Source organism: Myotis daubentonii, chromosome 3, assembly GCF_963259705.1.
Source record: "Myotis daubentonii chromosome 3, mMyoDau2.1, whole genome shotgun sequence".
NCBI classification, from domain to species: domain Eukaryota; kingdom Metazoa; phylum Chordata; class Mammalia; order Chiroptera; family Vespertilionidae; genus Myotis; species Myotis daubentonii.
The window spans coordinates 156,073,717-156,092,161 of record NC_081842.1 but is presented as its reverse complement, the minus strand read 5'-3'; the positions used below and the strand labels follow the sequence as shown (position 1 = coordinate 156,092,161).

General features: G+C 41.4%; 1 protein-coding gene and 1 pseudogene across 7 annotated transcripts in view; both read right to left on the bottom strand.

The window, feature by feature from the left end:
• Nucleotides 1-605: 605 nt before the first annotated feature.
• Nucleotides 606-7,276, bottom strand: LOC132230882 (microsomal glutathione S-transferase 1-like; annotated as a pseudogene).
• Nucleotides 7,277-7,422: 146 nt separating this feature from the next.
• Nucleotides 7,423-18,445, bottom strand: part of DDAH1 (dimethylarginine dimethylaminohydrolase 1) — a 246,329-nt gene continuing 235,306 nt past the window's right edge. For all 7 annotated transcript variants that reach the window (XM_059689001.1, XM_059689005.1, XM_059689003.1 and 4 more), the window contains 2 exons: nucleotides 12,569-12,712; nucleotides 7,423-10,399 (listed from right to left, as the gene is read on the bottom strand). In XM_059689001.1, the coding sequence (XP_059544984.1) occupies nucleotides 10,283-10,399; nucleotides 12,569-12,712 (261 nt within the window). In that variant the 3' untranslated portion in view covers nucleotides 7,423-10,282. The remainder of the gene's footprint in view (nucleotides 10,400-12,568; nucleotides 12,713-18,445) is intronic.

Below are 18,445 nucleotides of genomic sequence, written 5' to 3'. Positions count from 1 at the left end.
GGACAAAGGGTATTATTACTGTCATTAAGAAAAACAGCTTGGTTGAGATAGCATTCATATACCAAACAACCCACCATTTAAAGTGTAAAATTCAATGCTTTTAAGCAAATGCACAGATATATGCAACCATCACCACAACTGATTTTAAAATATTTTTATCACATCAAAAAGAAACCCCTTATCCATTAGCTACCACTCCCTCTATTCTCCCTGTCCCCTTCTCCCCCTACTCTTGGCCCTAAACAGCCATGAACCCACTTTCTGTCTCTACAGATTTGCCTATTCTGAGCAATTAACATAATTAGATTAATATAACATATGGTCTTTCACTTAGCGTAGTGTTTTCGAGGTTCTATTATATTGTAGCATATGTAAGTATTCTATTCCTTTTTATGGCTGAATAATATTCCATCCTATGGAGATAGTATATTCATCAGTTGGCATACATTTGCGCTGCTTCCACCTTTTGTTTACTTTGAATAATGCTTCTATAAACATTCATGTACAAGTTTTTGTGTGTGCCTGACACATGTTTGCTTTTCTCCTGTGTAGCGACCTAGGAGCGGAATTGCCTGGTCATATGGCAACTCAGTGTTTAAGTGTTTGAGGAACTCCAGGACTGTTTTCCAAAGTGGCTGCGTTTCCATTTCCTTCAGCAGTGTGGGAGGGTTATGACTTCTCCACATCCTTGTCGCTGCTTGTTATTATCTGACTTTTTCATTCTAGTCATTCTAATGGGTGTGAAATATCTCACTGTGATTTTGATTTTCACATCCCTGATCTGATGACTAATGAGATCAAACAGCTTTTCATGTGTTTACCTACCATTTGACTATCTTCTTTGCATACATGGAAAAGATCTTCAGATCCTTTGCCCATATAAAAATTGTATTTGTCTTTTGTATTATTGAGTTGTCAGCGTTCTTTTTTTTTTATTCTTTAAATTCTTTATTTCATGCACCCATTTCAGCAATATTGAAATAGGTTTCTCATAAGCGCACTCATTCCTTTTATAGATTTAAAATATGAAATGGTGAACGAATGTTACAAATTATAATCAAAATTTATAACAAAGTGCTTTTAGAATAAGACTATAGATTTAAGAATTACGTTAAATTTCTAGCACTCATATAACACAGGAGTAAAGGGCGTTGGTGATGTTAAAATTCAGACTAGGTTTCCCCCATCTTAATTTCTCTGCTCCCTTCCACTTAAAATCTTAAAAAGTATTCATTATAAGTTGGAAGTACAGAATTCTTAGAAAATAATAGGGCGATGAGTTGTATGATTCTCCTTACAGGTACAATCTAGTCTTCAGCAATCTGTAAGCCATTGAAAAAGTAACTCCATATCCAACAGAAAAAGCCAAAGCATGATTTGGCTGGGGGAAGGGTAACAAGTATGAAATTGTGTGGTAGATCCGTGCTCCAACAGAGTCTGAGTTCAGGATAGCTGTAGAGCGATCCGGACCACTTAAGAAATACAGAATGCCAACACCAAGAAATGGCACAATATTTTCAAGGTTATTCAGATGGGCCCTTCATACGTGTTCTACTCTATCATCAACCTGCAGGTACTTCTGGGCATTTTCTCCTCGGCTGAAGCTTGCATAGTCTCCCGGGTTGGCAAAAACCTTTCTTGTCATTCTGTAGAACGCAGTTGCAGCTCTCCTAAACACCATTTTTGAAAGAACAATTGTTGTATAGGAGGCAAATGCCATGAATACTTCATTTTCCATTAGCTGGGCAAGGTCAACTATTTTTTCAACTTTGACCGTGGATCCCGTGGATTGCAGCAGGAGCAAAGCTGCAAACCTGTCCCAGCAGGCGGGTGGCTGAATTGGGGGACTTTCTGAGTTGTAAGCGTTCTTTATATATTCAAGATACAATACCTTATCGGGTGTATCACTTGCTAGTACTTTCTCCTATTTGGTTGGTCATCTATTAACTTTTTGGGTAATTCCCTTTGAAGAATAAAAAAATTTCAATTCTTATGGCCAATTTCCAGAAACTTTAAATGTTTTTATTTCTAAAGTAATCTTCAGCAGTTTTGTTGGGAAGCCAGTTCACAGCTCTTCTTACGCTGTCATGCTGGGCATTGAACCCTTATTACTATTATATAATAGATGAGAACAATGTTCATATATTTGGGATACTGGGGGTAGCATTGGAGAAAGGAAAGTCAGCCAGGATCAAAACAGTACAAATGCCTAAGCATAGAATTTCAGGAGGTCAAAGACGTTAGATGCTACCTATGCCAGGTTTTACTGGATAAAGCAATCTTTCTACAATCATTCTTAGATGTGGCCCTTCAGTCTCTACTTGAACAGCCCCAGAAATGAGGAACTACTACTATTAGTTTAGATTAAACATGACCCCCATGAGCAACAAAACTATGTAAAAACCCAAACAGCATGCACCTAGCAAGGGCTGCTGAATATATAAACAAGAGGGGAAACAGAGAAAATAGGTTCTTTGGAATCCTAAAGAGTCTTATGTCACCAGCGGGTCATGGGCATGCTGCAAAAAGCCAACTAACTGTTTCTGAACACCAGGTGCCCAAGAGACCGCTCTAATTTTAGAATTAACATAGTGCTTACTAAAGAGGCCCAGGACTCATGGGTCTGGAATGTGATGTTCTTTCACCCTCGGGCTCATGTCTTATGGTTGAGTCTGCTCCAATCATTTCCTGACATTGAGAGAGGGAGAACCAGCCCACAGAACTGGCATGTGCCTGAGGAATTGGCCAAGAAATAGAAAGTAAATGCTGACCTTGAGAGACAGAGTTGATGGTGGCCACTCTCTGATGATCTTGTTTTCGTGGTGGCATTGTGCTGATGAGCCTCTGCCCATTTTATTTTTTTTTAAAAAAATATTTTTATTGATTTCAGAGAGGAAGGGAGAGATAGAAACGCCAATGATGAGAGAGTATCATTGATCGGTTGCCTCCTGCACGTTCCACACTGGGGATCAAGCCCACACCGGGAATCAAGTCGTGACTTCCTGGTTCATAGGATGATACTCAACTACTGAGCCATGCCAGCTGCACGAGTCTCTGCTCATTCTAGATCCTGTCTCTGGCCTTAGACCCAGGAGGCTGAGTGAGCAGGGGAGCTCACCAAGGCCCGGTCACTAGCCAGTGTGCAGGTGTGGTCAGTCTGTGGGGAGTACCAGCAGATCAGAGAGTAAGAGAGGCTGGAACACTGCTTCCTGGCTCCGGAGCCTAATCTTTGGCTGGAGCTGTGGCCCCTACCCTGTCCCAAATCGAGTAGCACAATCTCCTGTCCTTGTCCTGTTGGGCCTAGGAATGCTGCTGACAGCTGATTTCTGGGTGTCTCACCATCTCTTAGTTTGTACCCTTAATACCCATACCTTTGAAATCGACCTTCATGGAAATCTCTTTGATTCAAGCGGGGGCGAATTCCATTTCCTATCTGACAGATTCCTTGTCACCATCTTGCTATGATATCAATGTTCCTTCCATCTCCTCCAATGATCATCAGGCAAGCAAGCAAGCAAGCAAGCCCATCATGCTGTCCTAGTGCTAACTCTCCGGGACCTCATATGCTCATCTGAGTCCCAGATAAGCAAGAGATGGCTTTGTTCATAGCACACCCGAGTTTCAAGCCTGTGTTGGATGCACGAATCTGTTTGCTCCGCACGCTTCTTCCAGCTAACGTTTCCACAGAGCTCAAGTGTGACGCGGAATCAGATTGTGTTTGGTTCCTGAACTTTCCTGGTATCAGTGTGAGATACGCAGTTTGTATCTTTATGGAATAGTGGGCAATTTCAGCACATAGCGTATGGTATCCTAGTTTAATTTTGAGCAGTTTTCCTCTGAGTTCTGTCCCCAAATCTGAGCTAATCAATGTTTCCTTGTCCCTGAGCAGGAGCTTAGAATATTATTTTTTAAAAAGTTTAAGCAAAGGAAAAAGCAAACTGCCTTCTAAGGTCTGTGTCAATTCACCCAAGCTTGCTCTTTGTATTCTTAGCCAAATGACTAAACCTTCTGTTTATAAATAGAGGGGCCTTCCCAAGACCTAGGGACCCATCAGGTAACCAGCCAGCAGAGGGTATATTTTTACCAAGTGGTTCGCTGGCATACTAGTTTGAATCTTTTATTTATTTATAGTGACAGCAACATATTTGGCGCTTGCACGTTCTCCTGAAAGCCTGATAACCCCAGGTATCTCGTGCTAAAAGTGGCCGAGCTTCCCCTGATTTAGAAATGAGTGTTTGGAGGGGGAGGGTGGTGGGAAACATTCCAATTTGCCAACAGTGTACGGATGGAAGTGTGTCCTTGCAGCAGCCCTGTCGGCTACCCAGAAATCCCTCCAGCTTGGAGGCATCGATGATGAAAACCTCGAGTTATTTCTGGAGTAGGTGATTGATGTTTCACAGGACAGATGACACTTTGATGGGATCCAGACTCGATGTGATAGGAGTTAATGAGGATAATGATGATGATAATGATTATTTACATTTTCCCTTTCTTCCACAGAACCTTTCTGTCCTTTTATCTCATTTGCGTTGACAATGTCCTGTGGGAGGAGGGGAAGGTGTTATTAAACTGTTTTTTCAGGAGAGAGAATAGGGAGAGAGTTAATCACCCAGCTTTCAGGTTCCATTTGGGTGGTGAGAAGAGATGTTTAAATGACACATTAGACCTGGAGAAATTAATCTTAAGAGAAGCACCAGTCTCACTTCCCATTCCTTCAGTGCCATGCTCCATGCCAAGCTCCAGGCAATATCCCTTCCTGACCCAAGTCCTCAGGGGATCCTCCCAGACTGCCAAATTCAGTCTACCTCAGCAGGCGCAGCCCTGAACATTCCCACCTATGTGACCTCGCTGTGCTCTTCTATTTTCCCACGTTTCAGCCAAACAAATCCACTTGCTCACCCCTGCCATCTGCTCCGGGCACCCCTTCTCCTTTCATAAGGTTCATCACATTTGCAGTAATTTGTTTCATTTGTCTTCCTATTTGGATGAAAATTCCAGGACAGCAGAGACTGTCACCATTGTATCCCCCACGGCCTAACAGACTTAACTGGCACACAGTAGGTGCTTCTGAAGTGCACACCCACCTCCATGCCTTTGCTCATGCTGCTCCCTCAGCCTCCAATGCCTGCACTCCCATCTCTGCCTGCTGAACCCAGAGCTGTCCTTCCAAGCTCAGATCCAACCCGAATCCTCTCTGGGAACCACCATGCCACTGTTCCTTTCAGTTCTTACCTGACCTTCAGCCGTGTCGTAATCATTTGTGCACACGTGTCGTCTTCCTTCCCTGCCCCTCCCCGACTGTCAGCTCTTGAAAGGCAGGAGCTGTACCCGGAGCCTGGCACAGTGTGAGCACCTTAGACTTGCGTTAACTTGTCTGAAAGTACTGCCGGCCAGCATTCTCCATTCAGGAAAATTCCCATTTCCTGAGTCTGCAGCTCATCACGAAAGGGAATTTTTCTCCTGCTTATCTTCCTCCATTCTTCTGGGAGGCCGAGGGAAGATCAGTCAGGGAACCCTGCCAACTCTCCCTGTAAAAAGCGTCTCTCATCTCTTCGAGAAGCGCGCTGGCACTTAGGGGGAGGGCTGCATTTCCTACTGGGGCCCAGGGCAAGTTTGCAGGGATGGCCATTGGCATTATTGAGCTTCATCACCCATATCAATGACAACCTAAGTACAGGAGAACTAATCAGTGCAACCTCAGCTGAGAAGGTGAGATGAAATCAGTGACCTCTCCGAGGAATTTAGTACTGGTCTGGGCTTCTGGTGAGCATTTGCACACACCATTCAGTTACAATAAGAAGACACCAGATTGGACTAACTCTGGGTAGGTGTGAAACTTTATAAGCAGCACATTTTTTGGCAGCTTAAAGACCGCCCCCCTGCTCCCCGCTACTAGCAACATGGGCAAACCAAACATCTGTGATATAACACTCCAAACAAATTAGAAAGAGCTTCACCAACTGTATCATGGAATATTCAGGGCTGTTAAAATTGATGGAGATCTGTGTTTATTGACATGGAAAAGTGCCCATAACATATTGGTAAGCGAAGGAAGAAGCTATAAAACAGCATAATTATGTAAAATTATTTCATATTTATACCTACATTTATTCATAGATGTGTGGATAGTCTCTAAAATGTTATAGTAGCTACCTCTAGGTGATGAAATGTTGAGTAATTTTTTCTTTACTTTTGTTTTTATAATTTCTTTTGTATTGTTTGAATTTTATTTTTATAGTGAGCAGTTATTTCTACAATCAGAAAAAGAAAACAAAGCTACTTTCAGCTAGAAAAACATTATTGAAAATGAAAGAGCCTCATTAAAAAATCTTCACATTTTCTTTTGATGTATCCCATTTGTTTATTTTTTCTTTTGTTTCTCTTGCTTGAGGGGTTATATAAGAAAAAATATTGCTGAGAGAAATGTCAGACATTTTACTGCCTATGTTTTCTTCTAGGAGTTTTATGATTTTGAGTCTAACATCTAAGAATTTAATCCATTTTTAGTTTATTCTTGGGTATGATGTAAGAAGGTGGTCGGGTTTTATTTTTTGCATGTATCTGTCCAACTTTCCCCACACCATTTATTGAATAGATGGTCTTTACCCCATTGTATGTTTTTGCCTCCTTTGTCATACCATATGATTTCACTTATATGTGGGATCTAAAGGACAAAAAACCAAATAGACAAGATAGAAACAGACTTATAGACACAGAGAACAGACTGATGGTTGCCAGAGGGGAGTGGGTTAGGGGGACTGGGTGAAAAAGGTGAAGGGATAGAGAAGTACAAATTGATAGTTGCAAAATAGCCACCAGACTGTAGAGTACAGCATAGAAAATATAGTCAATCATATTGTAATGACTATGTATGCTGCCAGATGGGTACTGGAAATACCGGGGGAAACACTTTGTAAAGTATATGATTGTTTAACTACTACGCTTTACACCTGAAACTAATGCAAAATAATGTTGAATGCCAACTGTAATTAAAAATAAAATTTAAAAATATTCACATTTCCTAAAAGATGCTTACTGTAAATCAATCAATCAAACAAACATAAAACAAATAAACTCTTGTATGAGAGAAGAAACAAATTGTTTACCTGCCTCCATATCTGAGCCATGTAATGTACTGACCATGGAAGCTTCTCTAAGGAGGAGCATGTGTGAAATCAAGCTCTCCTGACCTGGCCTGGGGAACATGCACACTTTTTAAGCGTCTGAAAATATAAAGTATCTCTTCAAATAGCATTGTAATTGGAGCTACTGATGGCAGTTGATTGACTGGCATAGTATTTCTAATTCTGCAGCTTATAAGAGAAAAAAAAAGGACTTCCCATCCCTGATAGAAAAGAAATGATGACTTAATTCACCATAGCAGTTTTCTGTTAAAAAAAGAGAGACAGACATACTTGCTGATCAGAGTACAACTGACACTTTATTCCATTGTAACTGATATACTTGTAGGATCAGGATAGCAAGAGACTAAAATCAGTGCAGAACTTCTCTGGACAAAAGGGCCGTGAAGGCATTACTGGTTTTGGCACACAGAGTGGATAACCATACATTGGCTGGAACAAGGTGGTCAGTAAATGAAATGCATAAACCCAACACCATGTGGAAATCATGCCTGAGTTCTGTAGAATGTTAAAGAGTAAATAATCACCACGACTAACATGCAGCTCTACATACATCACAGTATTCATCTACAGACTATTTTCTCCCCTTAGAGATGAAGACATGGCTGTAGCAATCTATCTGTTCACAGTAGCTTAAAAGAGCAATCAATATACACTAGTGAGATCTGCCTGTTGATTTCTATAACAATCCATCTTAGTTTAATAATGCTAAATAATGTACTTTCTCTATATTGTCCTTATAAACTGAATCTTACTGACTGACCAAATAACTCAACTTTTACTTACTTAAATACAATCACTAATGTCTTTATAATGTCAAAAATCAGTTCCTGTTAGTTTATCTATCCTTATAAATCACAATAGACAAGAGGTTATCATTCTCCTTCAAAGGTAACATTATGCTGATGAGAACATTAAAAAAAAAGTAACACTATTATGCTGCAGATATTTCAGATTTTCACATCCCTATTATAGGTAGTCTAAAGAAGCCAGCCTTCTCCGTGACACAGCTGTGCAGAATAAGATTCTGAAGAGGCACACAGATTCTACCGCGTTTCTTGAGACAAAGTGAAGGAAAGAGGGAAAGTAGCAAAGGAAAGGAGAAGTGAAAACAGTCTTAGTCGGACAAATTAATCAAAAGGGAAATCTATTCCCTTGCAAGTGACTAGACATAATAGAGAACAGTTCTTTAATTTGGGATGATGCACATAGACATTGAAGATTATGTGCCAGTTTGCTTTAATAGTAAGCCTATACCAGCTGATTGGGTTGGTTTTTCCATGGTTGTTTTTGAGATGTTGACTTTTCCCGAGGGGATTTCTGCTTCTGTCAGCATAAAGGGCAACCATAACTGCTGAGGATAATTTTTCTTGATTAACTAGGGCATGTGGGTAACATTCATTCTCTCTCTGATAAAAACATATTGTCCTCTCATGATAAGACAGTTGGAAATGTGACATTGACCAAGGTATGGTTTAATCATAGGATATACATAACTAGATATTTGTATGCAAAATGAATTTTAAAGTTAAGCAGCGAGGAGGAGAAGGAATTTCTTCCAATTCTGGCAAAAAGTCATTAAATAAATGAAATAGACTGAGAATGGTCAAGGATGTTTTGGTTTCCTCCCCATTTGCTAAGGGGGAGATGAAAGAAATGAAGGTAATTCTCTTTTGATCATTAAACATATGGGATGTCTGATTACACACACATAGGTAAGCAGAGCAAGACTTGAAGTCGCATTTCTCAATCTGCCTGATTCTTACTCTTAAACAACAAGCCACGGGCGACATGGGAAAGGTGGAGATGACTAGAAAAATCAGTAACATGCCCGGATCAGCCACCCTTCCTTGGAAAGCACCATTGTCCTGGCCTGCCAACAGGCGGATTCTTTCAGGCTTAAGTCAACGACAGTGATCTCTCCCTTCACTGAGGCATTGTTTTATGTAAGCGCTCCCTGTCAGTTCAAGGTTGTGTAATTTAAAGGCTAGAGAGGACAGCAGTTTTAATTGAATTCCACAGTAAATGTTCATGGGTATTTCAAAGAATTGCCCATTGTCAGCAGCTGGTCTCAAGTACCCAGCCTATCACTTCCTGAACATGCATCATCCAGCTCACACAAGACATCAAGAATCAGTGTTAGATGGGATGTCTGTTTGGAAAGAAATAACGCTGATAGGCCAGGATAATTGCCGGTGGTAGAAGGATAGTAATAGGATGAGTCACAATAGAGGGAAGTGGTGGGGTGGAATAAACTGAAGAGAAAATAAGACTATTCCTCAGGGTCTATATATGGCCAGTAACGAAGCAAAAATTCATGGAATGTGACTTAAAGACTTTCTAAGATGTTATACCCATGGGGTATTTCCAAGCTTCTTGATCTATGATTTCCTAGCAACCATCTGGTGCTGAATTTACCTTCATAGGTGTGGTGCCCTACTTCTCTGGAATTTAGATCTCCGGGGAAACCCCGTCAGGATGTGCCTCTGTGCTGTTAACTCACCTCCAAACAGCTGTGATCACAGTTCTGCTGAGGGATCCATTTGCCCTTCTGAGGGAGAGTGGAAGATGTAGCCATGAGGCAGAGGAGACCAAGGATAGACAGGGTGAACTTGCAGGAAGGTACCCAGAAGGCAAGACTCCCGATTTTACCCAAGGTTAAGGTGAATGTGATAGAAGTGAGAAAAGCAAAAGAAAGTAATGGAAAAAAGTCTTCAGAGTTTGCTGGAAGAAAAGGAGGGGAAGAAGGAGAATCCATGGACCAGGGAACCAAAGATGATTAATGATAAATCCCAGCTTATCACACTAAGAAGACATTCTTCAGCGTATATTGGCAACTAAATGATTTTCACACTGTTAATACAAATGCTGAGTGTTTCCTAACAGTCATTAATCACTTTGACAATTCATTTGCTCTATAATTTCTAGGTTGCTTAACTCTTTAGCAAATCCAGTGTAGGTACCACCATGAGGGGACGGAGGGGAAGGTACAGAATGAAACAAGGAAACAATTAAAATGGAACTTCTGTGAACCAGAGTTAGTAGCACAGTGGCACAGTAGATTGTCAATGAAAACGACAGGAGTGGGGACAGTTGGCCTTGTGAGTGCAGGATAGCCAGCTGCAGGGCGGGACTGCCACTCAGGAATCTACCTTCTTGTTAATTAAAACCGAGCAGCAGGTGAGCAGCCCATCCACCTTTTCCAGTTCAGATTGGCTCACGGGGATCAGCATGTAGTCCTTCAGCTTCTCATAAACCTACAGCACGAATCAAGCACAGGGAGAGAAGAAGGATTATGTTTTTGCTTCTGTCTTGCCACCTGCTCCACACCTGGTGCAGAAAATTAATTTGGTTGTGAATTTAGGCTTTTCACCCAAGATGAGCATGCACTCTAGACCACATGGGTGCCCACAGCCATACCCATAGAGCTAGGAGCTTTGGTTAACCACTAGCCCTGTGCTTTAACCTCAAACCCAGAGATGTGTCAGAATGTGGTTGGTACTAGAGATATTGTCATTGCTAGATTCAGTGATATATGAAAGGCAGTGGCCATGTTTTCAGTCTGAGTATTACTCTCTCTCCGCACTTTAAAACCCTTATAACCTTACTTTAATGTTTCTTTCCTCACCAATGCCACTGGGAAAAACCGGAGAAAATATCATTTATGTGAAGCATTTCAGATCAAACTGCTTTTAAATTACAGGTGTGAATTTTACAGAATCTTTTGATACTCATAGAAAGCATGTGTCAAAACTTCAAATTAACAGTCTATACATTTTTCTCTGATGATCAAACAAAGCACATTAAACACGACAACAACAACAACAACAACAACAACAACACAAAATCAATTGAAAACACACTGCCTAAAAAACATCAATCATTCGTCTTCAGGAAGCACTTTGTTCCTTAAAACCCAGACAGTGGTTAAGAGGGTGGCAGCCTGATAGAGTTGGATTCCAAACCCAGTTCTGTCAACTTACTACCTAAAGTGTGACTTCAGCCAGGTGACATCCCCTCTGAGCCTCGGATTACTTCTCTTCAGATTGGGATAAGAATAGCGCCCTCACAGGGCTCTAAGGTAGTGCACGTAGCAGGCTTGGCACAGTGCCTGCACAGGGGAAGCCCTCAGTCCACAAGGATGTTATCTTTCTCGGTGATGACAAAGGCTAAATCCAGAAGTAGTTAATGATCATCTGGGAGTCAGGCGATCAATGTGGCTGAAAGGCATAAAGGATCCAGAGCTGTGACACTCCAAGTGAATCTGGGATACGAGGTTTGTTGATATCGAAGGTTCTAGGGTGCGGGTCGAGGAACCTGTCTTTTTAACAGCCCTGCTGCTCAAGTTCGAGTATGAGACCCACTATTCGTCCAGAGCTGGCTGAGCCCAGTCTGGGGTCAGAAGTCCTGTATTTTTCTCAGGTCCACAGTGTCAGCCATGGAAATAGAGAAAGATTGTCTATGGATCCTCTACCCTTCTCTTTTGTTAAGAGGGAGATGGATTATGAGGATAAGCCAAGAAATTAAACAGTATTTCATATTTAAAAGGTGATATTAAATATGTTCTAAAAAAATTTAAAGCCTAACATGTAAAAAAAAGTAAGATCAATGGTTACTTAAAACTCTTCTGTAATGCCTAGGAAAAATAGCTGAGCATAGATGAAGATGCTGAATGCCTAAGAGGTAGGGGCACTGGAAAGGTCTGCGGATGGGCACTGCTTTATCTGCTTGGTAGGATTAGATTGAAATCACTAAAGTGTACAGATGAGACTGGCAGAGTGCCCTAAAGACAAGGGAGATTTCATTAGACCAGGAAAAAATTCCTTATCTAGGTACAATTCCCATGTTGGAACACAAACACAGGGACTCTTAGAGGCACCAGTGTTGATTCCAAGTGTTCTCTAGCTCTTCCTGCTCTATCCTTTCTGCTCTATCCGTATTTTAATGCTTATTATCCTAGGATGTGTAGCCCCTTCTCTCTGCAGCCCTGACAATGGGCACCCACCTCCTTGGGTCATTCGTACGCCTCTGCCTTGAGGGAAAAAATGAGCCTCTGATGAGGGTCAGATCTGACTTGTCAGAAAACAATGACACAGTTGTAGGTCCCTTTGCTTAATGAATACCTGAGAGTGGGAGGGGCATTTAATCAGGGCTGGAGCACAAGTGCTTACTTGAAAAGCTCTGAATACCAGGCATGGCCGTATCAATCGCTGTGCAGGCGCCAGTGACCAATAACATGAATGAGAAGAGTGAGTTACAGACACTTTCCCTGTGTCCTACCTTATATGATCTTTTCTGCTTTTCTAGTAATTTGATATGTACAGAGGAAAAGGAAGCCCCTGCGATGTGTCACTCCGTCGTGAAAAAATCCCCGACAGGCAGATTGTCAGGGAAGCTAGCCAGCTGCAAGGATGGATGATTTTTACCTTTGCACTTTCTGGATACTCTTCTGGGGTTCGGTGCAGCAAGACGTGCCCTTTGCTGGGGATGTTTAGATATATACAGTTTGCAGCCATGTCATCAGGCACAGTGAGTTTGTCGTAGCGGTGGTCACTCATCTGTTGCATGATCTGCAAAGAGGAATACAGCAGGCTAAAGCAGAGCGTCTCCCCACACTTTCCCAAACAGAAGGCAGGCAGGGTCGTGGACATAAGCTTGCAGCCGAGGCCCAAGAACAGCGCTGTGTTGAAGTTCCCGTCCGTGACCCCTAGTCACTTAGAGCCCGAGAGGGAAACCTGCTGGAGCTGTGACTCTTTGGAAGAATCGCAAGGGTTCTTTCTTGTGGTTGTTCTTTTAAAAGTGGATGGAACTGGAGAGCATTATGCTAAGTGAAATAAGCCAGTCAGAGAAAGATAAATATCACATGATCTCACTCATTTATGGACTATAATGAACAACATAAACTGATGAACAAAAACAGATCCAGAGACAGAGAAGCATCTATCAGACCATCAAACCTCAGAGGGAAGGTAGGGGAGGGTGGGGGTAAAGGGGAGAGATCAACCAAAGGATTTATATGCAAGCTAATAGGCCTAACCAATGGACTCAGACAACAGGGGGGTGAGGGCATGAGTGGGGGATGGGGGGTAATGTGGGGATAAGGACACATATGTAATAACTTAATCAATAAAAAATTTTTAAAAAAGTGTGTGGTCTCTAATTTTTAAAAGGTTTTAAAACTTTCTATAATTTTTCTAGTTTTTGTTCATAATCAGTAAGACACAAAATGGCCACATATATAAAGGGCCCAGCTGTTTTTTTTAAAAAATCCTCATTTGAGGATATGTTTTTATTGATGAGAGAGAGAGAGAGAGAGAGAGAGAGACACCTATGTGAGAGAGAAACATCAATCAGTTGCCTCCGGTACATGCCCCCACTGGGGAATTGAACCTACAACCTAGGCATGTGCCCTGACCAGGAATCAAACCCACACCTTTTGGCATATGGGACGATGCTCTAACTAACCAAGCTGGCTGGCCAGGGCCCCAGGTGGGGTTGTGATGGTATCCTTGACTGAATGAGCAGGGCTGACCTGGTCTGTAGGAAAAAAAGACTAACAGTATTCAGAATGGCCAGTAACTCGGTTTACCAATAACCACACATACACAATATATATTCTCCTATGAACACTTAAATTGGCTACACTGTCTGTTAGCAGGTAAGCCCTTAATACAATTATCATAAACATCACCTGGGGAGAATGTGAAACTCATATTCCTAGGCTTTAACCCACAATACCTGATTCTGGTTTGACAGATGTGAGGTGAGGCATAGAAATTTGTATTTTGAAAGCCCTTAAGGTAATTCTGAGGCAGACCCCTGGACCACACCTGGGGGAAAAACTGCTTTAGCAAGTCTATTCATCAAACAATGGGTTTCTTAGTGCCTTTGTATAAAATAAACTTTAAAAATAACATAAGATGAAGTCTGCATAAAATTTAAAATATTGATACTTAATCTTACCTCCTCAACACAATCAAAACAAAACCACCCCAAACACCCCCCCTTCCAAAACCACACACACAACAAAAATGTCCAAACATCAAAAACAAAGCAAGTATTACTTTGGCTTAGTCATGTAGCATCTTTCCATTCTTGATCAATACCCATATGTGTTTTGTTTTTTTTAAAATATATTTTATTGATTTTTTACAAAGAGGAAGGGAGAGAGACAGAGAGTCAGAAACATCGATGAGAGAGAAACATCGATCAGCTGCCTCCTGCACATTCCCCACTGGGGAAGTGCCCGCAACCCAGGTACATGCCCTTGACCGGAATTGAACCTGGGACCCTTCAGTCCGCAGGCCGACGCTCTATCCACTGAGCCAAACCGGTTTCGGCAATACCCATATGTTTTAAGGAATCTGCCAAAATGTCTTGTAATGAAGGTATTAATAAGATATTTTCCACAATCTGGTTCTAATATTCTTTTCCAGATAGGTGTCCCTTTACCTTTCAATATTTGTGTGAAAATGTGTTTCATATGACTAGACCCTAGAATTAGGCAGATTCGCCCACTTGGTCACGTGGTGTTGAGAGGTAGAATTTATGAATGGTATGGAAGTGTGGAAGAGACTGCATGCTCCCAAGAGAATGTGAAGAGTGGTATGTAGTAAGTCCTTCCTGACCCACCAATCAGGCAAACCAACCACTTCTCCTAGTGAAATATGTCAAGGGTCGAGAGAGGCCAGGAGTAATCTGATCATGGGATATCCATCACAGAGAAGGAAACATTAGAAAGAAGATGAACTAATGCACAATATCACAGGCTGAGAGACACAACGATGAGCAGGACATTGATCCAGTTTTTGAAGAGGTCACAGTTTAATGGAGGAGTCTGACAGATAATTACATTACACTAAGAACAATGATAAATATTTTACATTTATTATCTGATCTAAAAGTTCCTATGTTATAGATGAAGAAGCTGGATTTATAAAGGTCAAATCACTTGCTCAAGGCTTTGTAGGTGAATTCAAGCCCAGATCTGTGCAACTCAAAACCTTCTTTATAAATCTCTGTGCTCTCTTTCCTGACCCCTAGAGCTGCAGCAGAACTCTCTCTCTATCCTACTAACTACCATTAACATCTACTTTTCTGTATTCGTGTAGTACTTATTATTTATTCTCTTGTGGTACCATGACTTCTTTTTGTGTATGAATCCTATTATGACACGGTAGTCTGGTGTAGCTACAGGACTTGACTAAACATCTCTCTTGCACTTTTAAAATTTAAATTGTTCTCTGAAAGGTAGGTCCACAGAGTAGATCAGCTGTTGGGTGGTTTCTTCAATAGAGCCCCAATTGAGAATCCTTAGATCTATTAGAATATGGGGACAATTAAGAAGTTAACACTCCTAATGATTAACTTTTCTAAGCAAATTAACAACATACTCAATTTAATCTTCTTTCTATAATGGATATGCTATGGAGCAAGGAACAGAGTGCGGAATCTCAGAGGGAAGGTGGTGGGGAGGGGGGATTGAGTGGGTGGGATGTAATCAATCAAAGACCTTGTAGCATATATGCATAACCCATGGATGCAGACAAAGGAATGGTGAGGGCCTGGGGTGAGGTGGGGTGGGATTGGAGGGGGTTAATGGGGGAAAATAACAAAGATTTTTAAAAGAATGGATATGCTAAAAAAGAATGTGAAGAGGCTGATATAAGAGAAAAAAATCCAGGTCTTTTCTATTATAAATTGCTATTTAATGCAGACTTCCTTTTTGGATGCTTTCAAAACACAGTGGTTTCCATTTATTATAATGTGGGAGGGGCACATTAAGGCCATCAACTCTGGAGTAGGACCTGGGTTTGAGTCTCAGCTCTAACCTTTATGAACTATGTAAATATAAGCTTCTTTTTTGACTTCTTGGCTGCCTCACCTTTAAAACTGGGGATAATAATAGTCTTTTATACTTACTGTGAAAGTTAAATGGAGATAATGTTCACAATAAGGCAGGGTAACAAGCCCTTAATAAGCCACTAGTATTTTATGACAGCATGACCAGACAAACAGATTTCAAGTTTCCAGTCTGCAATCCTATCTACTATTCTGGCAAGCTTTGACTTCAATCTTAAAATAGCTTGTTTTGGAGATCTATCTTTATTCTTAAAACCATATAACACTATACCCATCACATTCCTATGGTGATTTCTTTAGTGTCCTTCTTTCTAAGGCCTGCATTATTTAATAGGCAATCCAATGGTCTTGCAGGTTTAGCATCTCTTTTGCCTGGATTCCCTAGAGAGAATTGTTAGAAAACCTCCAGGCTTTTCAAAATTAGGACAAATTTTGATATGCTAGTTTTTTTTACAAAGTTTCTCTTTCTTTTCAAATGGACTAATTCCTTGAGTGTAGGTCTAGGCATATTACAGTGAGCAAAACATGGACTTTGGAGTCAGAAAGGTCCGGGTCTGAAACTTTGCTCTGCTTCACATTAACTCTGTGACCTTGAGCAAATCCCTCTCCCAGCCTCAAGTCCCTCAGTTTTAAAACAGGATGAAAATGCCACATCTATTCTCCATAGAGCAACACTGAAAGTTATTTTTTAAATTTTTATTTATTTATTTATTTATTTAAATCTAAAAATATATTTTATTGATTTTTTACAGAGAGGAAGGGAGAGGGATAGAGAGTTAGAAACATCGATGATAGAGAAACATCGATCAGCTGCCTTCTGCACGCCCCCTACTGGGGATGTGCCTGCAACCAAGGTACATGCCCTTGGCTGGAATCAAACCTGGGACCCTTGAGTCCGTAGGCCGACGCTCTATCCACCGAGCCAAACCGGTTAGGGCTTATTTATTTTTTCTTAATCCTCACTTAATGGTATTTTTCTGTGGGGAAGCATGGGACTTAGTTGAAAAGTCTATAAGAGGATTCTCTGAAAGGTCAGAGGCCTCTAGGGGGACCTTACCAAAGGCTGCAGACCCTGCCTTGACTTTTCCAAACAAGTCTGACCCCTGGGTGTTTTACTAGAATCTTTATGTGTAGACTTCATAATGTCCTCGTTTGAAAGACACTACTGAGGCAGGTGCTTTCTCAAGGATACTTACTCTGCTGATTGTATCTAATAGTTAATTTTAGTTCAAGCTGTTGTTAACAATACAAGCCCAAGGAAGCAGACAATCGAGGCTATTTGCTTCTAAAGCAAAACAGCCCCTTAGCCTCTCTTTTACAGAAATGTGTGTCAGAGTAATCATTCATCCGTCGCTCAGAGTCTGCCGGTCAGCCGTGGCATTGTTCTATTGATTTTCAGAGAGAGTGGAAAGGAGGGGGAGAGACAGACAGAGAGAGAAACATCAATGTGAGAGAGACACATTGATTGGTTGCCTCCTGCACGCACCCTGACCAGGGCCGGGTATGGGGCCTGCAGTGAGGTACATGCCCTTGATCAGAATTGAAGCCAGGATCTTTTAGTTCATGGGCCAATGCTACATCTACTGAGCCAAACTGGCTAGGGCTAAGTTTATTTTTTATAAAAATAACAAAACAAAACAGATCATGCACTCGAAGTGCTCAGCACAAGTTCCTAGCACATATTAAGTGTGTAATAAATGTGAGCACTCCTCCTTCTTTGTTTCCTGCAGGTCACCTGGCATATAGCAGGTGATTGAAATGTTTGTACCTAATTGATTCATTTCTTCATTCATTTCTAAGGATATAGGGAACCTCGGGAGCACACTGGGATGGACTAAGCTGGCGGTTCTCAACCTGTGGGTCACGACCCCTTTGGCGGTCGAACGACCCTTTCACGGGGGTCGCCAAAGACCATCCTGCATATCAGATATTTACATCATGATTCATAACAGTAGCAACATTACAGTTATGAAGTAGCAAAGAAAATAATTTTATGGTTGGGTCACAACATGAGGAACTGTATTTAAAGGGCCAGAAGGTTGAGAACCACTGGACTAAGTGATCAATTCTTATGTGAACAATTGCATTCACTCAGAAAAACATGGTCTATGTCCAGAGATATAAATACAATTCATTACATAAAGTAAACCAGGCTAAAATCAATGAGCCCATGTTGGTCTTTTTCTGCATGCTATCCAGAAGGGCTATAACCTGCGCTCCCAACCCAGATGACTTGGGATGTAAGACAATAAGGAACGGCGGACCTGGGGTGAACTAGAGGGCACAGCAGCTAAAAGCATTAAAGCAAAGGAAGGAAAGAAAGAAAACACTCTGTGTGTAGCAAACGGCACACATGTGCCTCTGTCAGCTTTAACCCCTGCTTGAGTAAAATGGTACAGGAACTCAAACGGCAGCTTGGTTTCCTCATAATACAGATGGGC